This window comes from Phodopus roborovskii, unplaced genomic scaffold, assembly GCF_943737965.1.
Source record: "Phodopus roborovskii unplaced genomic scaffold, PHOROB, whole genome shotgun sequence".
NCBI classification, from domain to species: domain Eukaryota; kingdom Metazoa; phylum Chordata; class Mammalia; order Rodentia; family Cricetidae; genus Phodopus; species Phodopus roborovskii.
This window is the reverse complement of record NW_026126433.1, coordinates 22,525,646-22,538,181: the sequence shown is the minus strand read 5'-3', so window position 1 is coordinate 22,538,181 and position 12,536 is coordinate 22,525,646. Positions and strand designations below refer to the sequence as shown.

The 12,536-nt window shown below is 36.8% G+C and overlaps 1 protein-coding gene across 3 annotated transcripts in view; it reads left to right on the top strand.

Moving 5' to 3' along the window:
• Odr4 (odr-4 GPCR localization factor homolog) overlaps positions 1-11,849 on the top strand; it is a 29,088-nt gene extending 17,239 nt beyond the window's left edge. For 2 of the 3 annotated variants that reach the window (XM_051185953.1, XM_051185952.1), the window contains 4 exons: positions 464-554; positions 3,755-3,925; positions 8,991-9,101; positions 10,221-11,849. In XM_051185953.1, coding sequence (XP_051041910.1) covers positions 464-554; positions 3,755-3,925; positions 8,991-9,101; positions 10,221-10,288 — 441 coding nt within the window. In that variant the 3' untranslated portion in view covers positions 10,289-11,849. The remainder of the gene's footprint in view (positions 1-463; positions 555-3,754; positions 3,926-8,990; positions 9,102-10,220) is intronic. The other variant, XM_051185951.1, reaches the window with a different exon arrangement.
• Positions 11,850-12,536: the final 687 nt, after the last annotated feature.

Below are 12,536 nucleotides of genomic sequence, written 5' to 3'. Positions count from 1 at the left end.
ATTATTCCACCTTTGTAATATATCAGTACCTTTGAAATAATTTCTTTTGAGGGGAACTCAGTTTCTTAACTAAAGTATTTACAGGAAAAATTTTTAGATCATGTGTCAGGGTCCAAATTTAGAAAGTGATGATCAGCATTTACATCATAGTACATTTCCTGATTTAGAATATTAGAAAAATTTGCTTAGATTCAAACTTTAATTTTTTTATTTGGCTTTCATTCACTATTTGATTGGCTATGTAGATTTACCATTAAGCTACAACTGTGTTAAAATTAATAGCAATAGGTGTGCTGAGTATATGAGATTAACAAGTGGACATTCTTATCCCAGAAAGCAAGTAATGTTTTTTTGGGGTTTTTGTTTGTTTGTTTGTTTGTTTGTTTGTTTGTTTGTTTGTTTTATAATAAGGAGATAATTTAACTTTGAAGAATTTTATTTCTTAATGTGTTTTTCCCCATAGGCAGTGAAGAGAGATATTTTGAACACAGTTGCTGATCGTTGTGAAATACTTTTTGAGGACCTGATTTTGAATGAAATTCCAGAAAAAAAAAGTATGGCTATAAAATAAGTACTTTTCTTATATTTGTTCTCTTTCACACAGTAAGATGTCAAGATTTAATATGTATGTCATCTTCTATAACATGTTTTAGAATAGTAACTTGTCTTTACATTTTTTGCCAAATAAAATCTTTGTTGTTGCCCCCTCTTCCACCATGTTGTTTTGAACATTTTTTATTAGCAAAGCTGTCAACATTTAGTAGTTCCAGGGAAGATATTTTTAATATTTTGCATCCTGTTTTTCTCATTTTAAAAATTAATTCTTTGAGAATTTCTTGCAATGTATTTTGATTATATTCACCCCATCACATCTTACCCACCCAAATTTGTTTGTTTGTTTTTTAAAACACACCAGGCACAGTTTGTGCTACCCACATATTTTTAGAGCTGTTGCGTTCCATTGGAGCTTGCTTAATCTACTGGGGGCCACACCTTTCAGAAGACTGACTCTCCTCTCAGCAGCTATCAATTGCAATAGCCCCTTAGTTAAGGATGTGACTTGGTGCTTACTTCCCCTGCCTGTGCTGGGATTTCATATGGCTTGCAGTTGTGCAGATCTTGTTCATGCTGTCACAGTCACTCTGTGTTTGTCTGGTCAAGTGCCCTACTGTGCCTGGAAAGCACCGTTTTCTTTATAGTCACCACCTCTGCCTCTTTGGTATTTCTGCCTCTCTTCTGCAATAATCCCAGAGCCTTGAGCTCTGGGTATGTGATATAGATGCCTCAATTAGGGCTGAACATTTTACCCCTCTCATTCTCTGTACCACAACTGGTTGTGGGTCTCTGTTAATTGCAAAAGAGACTTCTCTGCTGTGGGTTGAGAGAAACATTAATCTATGGGTATAACAGTAAGTCATTAGGAATTGCTTTAATGTGATGCCCATTTAGTAGCATAATGGTCTGTTATCTAATGCCTATAACCTAGCTAGCCAGAGGTTCCTAGCCCTGACAGCAGTGCCAGGTGTGGAACAAGCTTTAAGTCCTATCAGAAACGATTGGTTCCCCCCATGACATTTATGGCTATTGCACTAGTATATGTGTCTTTAACAGCTCAGTTGTCACTGTAGTTAGCAGGGTTCAAAGTGGGCTAAGACTGATTTTTTTTTTTTTCCATCTAGTAGCATGCAAAGCACCTACTAGGACTGTTAATGCTAGCCAGTAAGTGTGAGGCTTTCAGATGAGTATCTGCTTGATTTCATCATGTTTTAGCACTCAGCAGTACGGCTTGACAATGCCATGGTAAGCAATCACAAACATTGACAATAGCCTGTACTGTTTGGATTTGTGAATCTTCCTGGCCAGTAACTCCAAAGGAAATAACCCATTCTCAGCACAGACTTCTTATTTGTTAACCTGTGGTGTCATAGAGGCATTGTTGTCCAAACTCTGCATAAACTCTTTTATATGTTCATGTAAATACTTCAGGAAGCTTCTACAGTAGTGCGTTTTCATATGTCTTTAGTGTTAGTTTTCCTATTGTATTTCCTCCTCTACCCTGCTTTCCATTCCTGCCCCATATAACACTTTCTGTTCCATTATTCCCCTTTGACTCTATATAACTGCATTCTATTTCCCCTCTTGGAGGATTTTTAAAACAATTGTATCTGATTGAACTACTTTTGCCAGAGTAAACAGTTTCAGCAGTTTAAATTAAGACTTTTTGTTGATGTTATAGGTTTTAAGTCACCTTATATGTACTCAAACATTAACTTATTTGTGTTTGTTGAATAGTGGATTTTTTTTAAAGATACTGTTTATACACTATTATGTTTTGTATTTCTTAGCTTTTTCTCTAGCAGACTTGATTAGGTCAAAAATGGTTGAATTCCATCTGTGGGGAAACATTAGCAGTTTATGTTTTACATCTTAGTAATCCATATTAAGATATTTTTATACCCCCCCCCAAACTCTAGTAAGTCTGCTTTTGAAGCTTTACTCTAGTGTCTCCATTCCTACTATTCTGCTGGTAGGTGACTTTCTGATTCTAAGTGTTTTGTAACCAACTCTTTGGCATTTGGTTTTTATAACATTTTCTTTCTACAGGCAAGCAATCCAAATCTGAAGTATGCTTAAGATTTTGTACATCAAAACAAAATAAAAGATTTTGTAAATCAATTATCCATGCATATTATAATCATCTTCAAGTTTTTCACTTAAGATTCAAGTATGTTTGGTTCAAAAATATGCCATCGTCCTTATTTTGCATGCTGTGATACAAACTGCAGTTATGTAATTCTAACAGTGGGTGGCAGTGTGGTCAAAGAGTAAAACTATTCTTCCAATTCTACACAGAATGAGATCATACACTGAAAGTGGAAGAATTGTGTAGTTTATGCCACTGCATTCCCTGTGACACTTAAGGGATATTTAGCATCTTCTATTTGTAATTATATAAAGTAGTCCTAGTTTCTTGAAGAAGCGTAAATTGCTAGTAGAATGGCCCCAAATTTTTTCTTGATTTTTTTTTTTTTACATTGAAAGCTTTTTAATCATATCTGATGCACACAAAGTAGTTAGTTATTATTTACAAAATATCTACTTCTGTGTTAGTTTATTAGAGCCACATTTTGAGCTAACCAGCAGTTATATTTATATAGCTAGTAACTGTTTTAAACTTTTAGGGACATATAGTCTAATTTGCAGGTATCCAAAGAATTGTAAAGTATGGTGGCTCACTGGGTAAAAGAGCTTGCTCCCAAGAATGTGTTCAGTTCCTAGGACCCATGAATCCCAAGAACAAAGCTAGGTATTGTGACATGGACTTCTATTCAGTGTTAGGGAGGCAAAAGCAGGGAAGGCCCCTGCATTGACCTTAAGCATTCATAAATGAAGAAAAAGTAATAAAATTCACAATACTGACAAGATGAAAATGAACAAGAAAAGTAGCAATCTATGGGAGAGTTACAAAATTAACTTGAATGTTTCACCATAGGACACAGTGAGTTTTATAAGATCATGTGATTAACAGCATCTCTCTACACTAAAGACAAGGAGGTGTATATGTGTCATAGGTATATTATGTTGCCCCCATTGAAGAAGCCATGAAAATTGAGGAAAGAAAGAACTCAATGAAAGCAGTTTTGCCAACTAGAAAGTTCAAAATTATTGTCATTTCGACGTTTTTTTGAAGTAAATGTTTATTGACACCAATGACAGATATATCTAAATACTGATAATGTAATGTTCTTTTTAGAATATGAACTTCCTCAGCGAGTTTTTGTTCCCTTTCCTGGATCCGCTATAATGTTGTGTGATTATAAGTTTGGTGATGAATCAGCTGAAGAAATTAGAGACCATTTTTCAGAGATGTTAGATCATGAGATTCAAATAGAAGACTTGGAAATTGCAGAGGAAGTAAACACAGGTAATTAAAATCTGCGTAGATCATACCTAATCTCATCATGCCTTCCTGTTTCCTTAAAGCTAATTCTGTTCGATACTTCAGATTATTAACTGAGGTATGTACAAACACACACATGCATAACAGATCAGTATACATAAAAACAGAGTTATTTTCTTTGGAAACTTTACCCAAACTTAAAATATATTAAGTGTGTTTTGAGTCTAGCCAGTGAATCTTCATGAAACAAAGTCAGTTTTAAATGTGTGAAAATATATAGTTTTGGGATATTATTTCAACATGAGAAAAATTCTTCAAACTGTTTTAGAAAGTTTTCTCTATGGAGTTTGTCTTTTTCTCTATGTCCTTATTGTATAAGGTGGACACTAAAGTAAGGTGGGAAGTTCCAGAAATGAGACAAAGATGGTTGGGATAGAGCATAGATTTTTGGTACCGACTAGTTATGTAGACAAAGGAAAGCAGTAGCTATCTGCAAGCTGAGAAGGTGTGCTCAGAAGAAACCAAAAGTGCTCATATCCTGATATTCAGCTTATAGCCTCTGGAAGTGTGAGAGAAGATTTGTGTTGTCAAAACCAAATGAGAACAAAACAAAACGATCCTATTATCTGATTTAAAAGATAGATGGATGTCAGAGAATTCAGTGTGGTCCTCAGAGTCTCTGAGGGCTGACTCTAGAGTAACGATCAGGATTCTAGGGTCCATAGTTACTTCATTAGTAATTCAATACGAAACAAATATTTTTTCCCCCAGGCTTGGTGGCAGATTTAAGTGCTAATCCCTAAATCCTAGCGCATAGGAGACTGAGGCAGGGAATTATAAGCCTGGACTACATAGGGAATTTCAGGTTACCCTTCTCAGAACAGTAACTACAAAAATTGCAAACAAGCAATATGCAGTGTAAGTAGATGATCTACAAGGTTTTTCTTTTTATATCTTTAAACTGTATTTCTTTTCAGAGAGCCACCTCTCTTGAGAAGACAGCTTCCTAAAGTTCTGTCTTCCATGTTCTCTTTAGCCAGTGTATTGTATGTATAACAGGGTTAGCACAGTCAGTGATCATCTACCCCTCCTGTCAGGTCTCCATTTTAAGGGTAATGGTGTTTTTCTTCTTACCCTGACCCCTCTGTGTGTAGCAGGGAAGAGGGTGTTTGGGGTTATATTCATTTTTCCATTCTTTTATTTCATTTACCCAAAGACATTGGGTGTGTAGGTTTAGCTTTTGTTTGTTTGTTTGTTTGTTTGAGACACTCTGTGTAGCTTTGGAGCCTATCCTGACCTCATATTCACAGAAGTCCACCTGCCTCTGCCTCCTGGGTGCTGGGATTAAAGGCATTCACCACCACCACCCAGCTAGATTTAATTTAGCTTTTAGATGCATAATGAAAGCCATGGTGTGCTTTGACTTGCGAATAGACCTGCCACTAATAGCTGTATAACCTGTCTAAAGCCTTTCTGAGCCCCATATTCCTTTGGGCTAGAGAATATATTTTCTAAAAGGTAATGCATATAAATGGACGATGATAGGATACTGTGCCAAATAATTAATTTCCTCTCAATGAACTTCTGCACATTAGCAAAAAAACAATATTAAAAAAGTGTGAACATAATATTTTATGATATACTTGGATTTTTCATAAGCATCTGAAATCAGGGTTTCTATAAACAATAAATCCTGAAAATAGTTCAGATTCAGAAATGGAAATGAGTTATGCATTTAGGACTGTTAAACTTTCTAAATATCGCTGTTGTTTCTAAGTTTTTGAAATTATTATTTAATATTACTATATGGTCTATAATATAGTTGTCAAGTAGTTGCTATGTTTAAAAATACATATTTTGCCAAGAAATATCTTCAAGTAACATATTTTTAAACGACTTAAGGGATAAAAAGCAATTTGTTTTGTCAAAATGACTCACTAATGTTGAAGGATAACCATGGCTTTAAAATTTCTTGGATGTTTTAGTCATCTCATAGACATTAGCTTAATAATTCAGATGTACTTTGTCTATTATCAGATAAAAATAAATTGAAGACACACCTTTAAAATATGCTGAAACTCATCTTTGTCAATTCTGTCATGGTATTGGAGCCAGTTATTCTTTGTTACTAAATATTCATTATTTATTATTTTCTGTGCTTGAATCCAGGACCTTGTGCATGGTAGGCAAGCTTCCTATTACTAAGCTATGTCCCCATACCTTGGTCTTTTGAGACCTGTCTTGTTCTGTGGTTCAGGCAGGCCTTGAACTCCTTTCTGCTCCTATGCATACTCACGTGCTTGAGAAGCATTACAATTTAAAGGGAAAAAATTATCCTGATTACTTACTGTGATGCTAGGAATGAAACTCAGGGCCTTGTGCATGGCAGAAAGTCACACACCTATTCCTAACAGTAGCTTTTGAATTCATCTCCCAAGACTACCTGACAGTTTCAGGTCAGAAGACACATCATAATGAAAGGAACTTAGAAAATCTCTAATCATGCTCTAATCATGCTGTTCGAGTTATGTTTTTTATCCTTCTCCAGTTCTAATTCTTTTGTCCTAATTGCCTATAATTTTCTGACCCTAATTCTTTAGCTTCAATCTGTAATTCCAAATCTTTGGTTCTTATTCTCAGTTTCAGTCCCCTGCTTCTGTGTTCACCTAGCTTAAAAGCATTTTTTACAGGTGGTTTAAGGCAATAAAAATAGTTACAAGAGTCACATCTCATTGGTCATAGCACATTCTTTGGGTAAGCAATAAGAGCAGAGCCATTTACCATGGCAACACAATGTTTCAAGGTTTCTGGTGTAAGTCTGTGACCAGATGTCAGGGGCACAGGGCCTGATGAGACAAGCTGTGGGACATAGTTCTTTTATCAGGTAGAATTGACAATCAAGGAATTGGCATGATTTGTTTTTTAGGTTGCTTTTTGTTAGTAATCTTGGTTAGACATCTTTAACTCTGACCTTGTGCATACTGTAAAATTTTTAACTTATGATCCATTTACAGAAACCTTCAGTCTAGTTTGAATTTGCTCTGAGGTAAAAATGAGCTAATTGTGTGTAGTTTGAGTAAAAGGAACAAAACAGGCTTTTAAGTGTCTTATGGTCATGGGACAATCTAGTTATGAAGCGTATCCTAGTGTACTTTTTATATATGAAAATTATTCATATTAGTGCGAAGTTATCTTCCTGACCACCCACAAATTATGTGCCCATAAGATTGAGATGCAATTATGAGATTACATATATATAGCATACGAAGTTACACACTACAGTGCAGGTATTGGGGACACACCATAGCTGTTTTAGCAAATGTGAAATTACAGTCGGGAGCAACAGTTTTCCAGAGTCATTGGTCCTACAGGCTCTACCTGGTATTCTCCAGAGGCTCATTCTTCTGGTGGATTGACACTAGCTTGTTGTATACTTCCATGGCCTTCAACACTGTCCCTCTCTATGTAAGCATGATACGTTTTCTTCATATTTGCTATTTTTGTGTCTTAGCCTCCTAAGTACTGAAATTTCAGGTGTGTGACAGCACCACAACCAACTGATGGTTGGTATATATTTATGGATAAAATGTTGACTATAGTTCTACAGGGATAGGAAACTTATCTATTTAAAAATTTCAAGTTCTGGGTGGCTGTTGCGATGACTTAGCTGGTAATGGCACTTGCTATCAATATTGATGACCTTAGTCATAGGAAAATAATGAAGTACATAAAAGGCCCCCAACACACACACACACACAAAATCAATGTTTAAAAATTCTCCCCTTTAAATAACAAGGTAAAAATTTACCAACCCTGAGTCAACAACCTAGAATCCTCAGCTTCATTCTTTACCTACTAGGATTTGTAAATGTGATGAAGTACTTGCCTTCCTTAACTTTCAGTTTGTAAGGTAAAGTTTCTAGTCATATTTTTGTGGTGATAATATTTATGATTTATTAAAACTTGCCTGAGGATTCAGAAAGCAAACTCAGCTTCAAGCTATAGAGATCAGGCAGTGGTGGTACACCCTTAAATCCCAGGACTCAGAATTAAGAGGTAGACGGATCTCTGTTAGTTCAAGATCACTATGGCTTGCATAAGTGAAGAGTAACAGAGCTCATGGCTTTGATCCCAGCATCTGGGATGACACACCTTTAATCCCAGCATCAGGAAGGTGTATAAAACAGCAGCAAGGTGTCAGATCAGGCATTCAATCTCAGGATTCTCTCCAGCCACACTCAGGAGAGACAGCAGTCTGAGATTTGGGAGAGCTTGTGGATCAGCCCTTTCAGCCTGAGGTAGGGGAAAGAGCTACTGGCTGGCTGCTTTGCTTTTTTGATCTTCAGCTTGAAGCTTGAATCTCATTATCAGTCTCTGGTTCTTTTAATTTTTTGACTTCCACAGGCACCAGACACACATGTGGTACACAGACATCCACAAATGTAAACACACATGCACATAAGAACAAAACAATTTTTAAAATAAAGAAACCCACAAAGACAGATGACCTGAACAAGGGGGAGCTAATGGACCCCCCCCCCCAGACTGATAGCTGGGAAACCAGCATTGGACAGACTCAGACCCCCTGAATGTGGGTCTCAGTTAGAAGGCCTGGGCAGACTAAGGGAACTCTGACCATTGAACCAGGATGTATCCCTGGTGCATGAAAGGACTTTGGGAGCACATCCCCCATGGAGGGATACCCCATTAGTCCAGAGGTAGGAGGGAGGGCCTAGTCCCTACTCCAAATGACTTGACAGATTTTGATGATCCCTCCTGGGAGGTATCACCCTCCCTTTGGAGTGGGTGGGATGGGATGGGAGGGTGGTTGGGGGGCATGGGAGGGAGAGAGGGATATGGGATCAATGTGTAAAATAAGAAAAAAAATAATGAATTTTATATATATATATATATATATATGTATATATATATATATATATATGAACTCAGATTTCAAAACAAATAAAAATAAACAGATCTTTAGAAAGATGGATGAGTAGAAGGAAAATGCTGCTGATTGTTGTATATTTCATGTTATTGAAAAATGGCAGTTCTTGATTTCTGTAGCATTTGTTCTGATTTCCTGCAGCTTGTATGACTTCCTCTGTGAAGAGCGAAGCATCACCAACCAACTCTGGTGATGAACACCCAGAGCCACCAAGTAAGACTACAGTTGGATTGAAGATTAAGCAAAACATAGGTATTTGCTTTTTTTTAATTTTGAAAAGTGAATGATTTTGAGTTTTCTTTTTATGTTAAAATTAATTTCATTTTGCCAAAGTGTTAGATTAAGATAGTATTTACATGGTATGATGAAAGTGACAATAGCTACACAAATAAATGTGCATTTTAATGGTTGAGAAGCACTGCCCACTGGATCTGTGTTCCAGTGTGATCTAAGATCTAAGTATGAAACAGCTGACAAATGGGGTAGGCCTGTATATGTGTGTGTCTCTATGTACTTGTATGTATGTGTATGCCCATACATATACACATATATTTGCAGAAGCTTTTTAAAGTACTTGTTCTATTTTCTCTTAGTGTGCATATGTGTAAGAGAGACACTTTGCCCAATCTTTTTTTTTTAATTTATTTATTTATTTTATATAACCAAGTCCATTTAAATGAAAACAAACATTTATAGACAATTTTTGGGAATTTGGGTGTCATTCTTTCCAAACTACTTCCTGCTGGTAAGGGGCGCTGTCATGGGGGATTCTAAGAAGATGCAGAAATCCTGGCTGTAGTTTGTCAGGCTGCTTTGTCCAGCTGTTTTGAATGTAGGATCACCTGGTACTCTTGTTTCAGGCGGTCTGGCTTGATCAAACCACATTAGTCTGGAAGGAATCCACAGCTTTTCATTTTCTGTGAAAACAAAAATAGAAATCCTTTTCCCCAGTAACTTGTCCTTGAACTTAAATTTTGGAGTCAAAGCATTTTTTTTAATTTAATTTATTATTTTACATGTTGGTCCCAGTTCCCTCTCCTTCCCTCCCTCCTTCCCTCCCTTTTGCCTTCTCTGCCCTCTCACATGCACTCTAACCACCCTCCCCTCCCATCCCTCCACCCCAATTCCATATGTAGGGGAATCACTTTGCCCAATCTTTATGAGCTAGTTTCAGTTTACTACCATATGTTCGTCTAAGACTTCTCTGGATTTTAATATGTACATATCTGCCCATTTTTGTAGTACGTGTGTATGTGTGTGTGTGTGTGTGTGTTGTGTAATGTCTTACAGGCCCATCCTTTACCCCCATTTCAGAGCATGACGGTCAGTTGCTCATTCCACTTCCATTGTTTTGTGTTGTTTCACTTTCAGGTGCGATTGCAGCACTTGGTGTGGCAGTCCTTGCAGCCGGCATCTCCTTTCATTACTTCAGTGATTAGGGTGAGGCACAGAGAGCTTCCTGATCATCCAGAGAACAGTGAACAACAGCTATGAAAACTCAAGATGTAACTGCCCCAGCTGCATATAAGCTCTGCTACAGTAATGTGTATTAGGTGTGTTTCTGACTTACATGACATCACCAGCTGCCTTGTTTAACCTGCTTTCATTATCTGGCCCAGGTTTCCAGAAGTAAACTATACATCAAAATGGAGTTGCATGTAACAAATCACTATTATGTATTTTCAAAAAGAGTCAAAACGTGAGCTATTTTAGAGTTTAGTCCTATTGAACAGCATCACATACTGATCGAAATATTGAAACTTTGAGCAGTCAGTAGCAATCATAGTTGATAAATCATCAGGAATTGCCTGGTAAGTTTATCCTTATTTTATGGAAATGGTCTAAATTGGAGACCATGAATACTATTTTAAGCACACAAATGGACTGTGGAGTCCTGGATGGCAGGTGCCAGTAGCAGCACGGCACTGTGTTGCTTGCCTCAAAACCAAAACAAAGAGAGAGTAAATTGGAGATGCTATCCTAGGTAGGGATAGTTTATGTTCAGTAGCTCTCACCTTGTAGTTCTGTGTAGCTCCTGGCAGAAACAAACTAGAAGCACTTGTAACTTAGGCCCAAGACTCCCATAAATTATGATCAAGCAGTAAGTCTTAGGAAAAAGTAAGTTTTGAAGTTCTCCCAAGTTTACAACAACATAGAGAATGAAGGACATAGTCATAGATGTGGCTAAGAGCTAGATAGTGCTCCTTAGAATAAACTATAGGAAAAATTGAACATTGAAGTCAGTTCTGCCAACTAAATGTGGGTAAGAGCAGGGTAGTGCTCCTTAGACTGAGGACTGCTTTCTTTAAAGGAAGAGGGCAGACTGCAGGCTGGTTAATGGAAAATCAGTGAAGTGGACGGTAGAGCAGCAGAGGGAAGGGTGACAGTCTAGGAGAACCAGGACAGGAGAATGGAAGAGAGGCAGCACTTGGGCTGACAGGGTTCTCCACACATTAGCAAAACATTTATAAATTCAAGAAATACATTTAAAAAAAAAATCCATGATTTTATCCAAGTAGTGAACTACAAGACACAAAGCAAGGTTGTAAAAAAGTCAAAGGTATATAAAGCTCCTCAGCTAAGGTAAGCCAGTCACATACAGAGCAGACCCCCAGTAGCGACAGTGTACCCAAGAAAGTGGGAAAATGCCTTAGAATTGTGAGTGGAACTGTAACAGCTGATGTAAAGCAAAGCTCAGAAACAACAAATCTTCATTAAAGAAACTAAAAAAGGATGGTCTTCAATGAAGAAAAGTACTCCAAAGCAAGATCTGAAATAAAGTGTTAATGAACAAAGTGATCAATATTGTTAAAGTGTTGTTTGTATAAAGCAGTCATAATGAAGTATTCATAGAAATTGTAAACAAATATAAAACTGAATAAATATTGTTAAGCAACATTAATGTGTAATTTTCAAATATGAATATAACTGGGAAAATCTGGCTTAGAGGATAGGAGGAGGATGATTAGAACCAAAGTGCTCTGAGGGGCTGGGGCTAGGATTCAGGAACCAGGCCAAGTTAATGTTTAAATTAGATTATTTCAATGCATGGTTAACTTTTAAGGGTACCTTTCAAGTTAGGTGGTAAAACAGCCTAATGAGAAGATTTGGAAGGAAGATATTAGAAGGGAACAAATGTGGTAAGTAATAATAGAGTTGCATGATTCATAGATACAAGGTCCTGACCTTTTCCTTACTACAAAATAAAGACAAGTAAGGCCCTTGCTCAAAGAAAGAAGCTAAATGGACAAACCATCTAGACCAAATAGATTAAATTCTGGAAAGTAAAATTTTAGTTAAATGCAGATTCTAAATAGACCTGTTCAAGTGGAATAGTAAACAAATTAAGGTTTTTTTTGTTTTGTTTTTTTGTCAACACCTGCCTCAGTTTTTTACCTCTTTTAAAGACAATACTACTATACAATCTTAACCAAACTTTCAAAGCATATGTGATGAGGGAAGAAGACTTTCTAGGTCATTGTATGAGGCTCATATAACTTGGTAAAACCAGGGACAGCTAGAGAAAAAACTGCAGACTGATAACACTTCTTAACACACATGAAAATTAGATGCACTATTCAAGTTAATTCAGCACTGTATTAAAGAAATGTATGCATTAAGTAGCAAGAGCAGGAGGATGCTCGTTAACTTTCTGTTCATCCTATAGAAAAGTGAGAAAAAGACAAT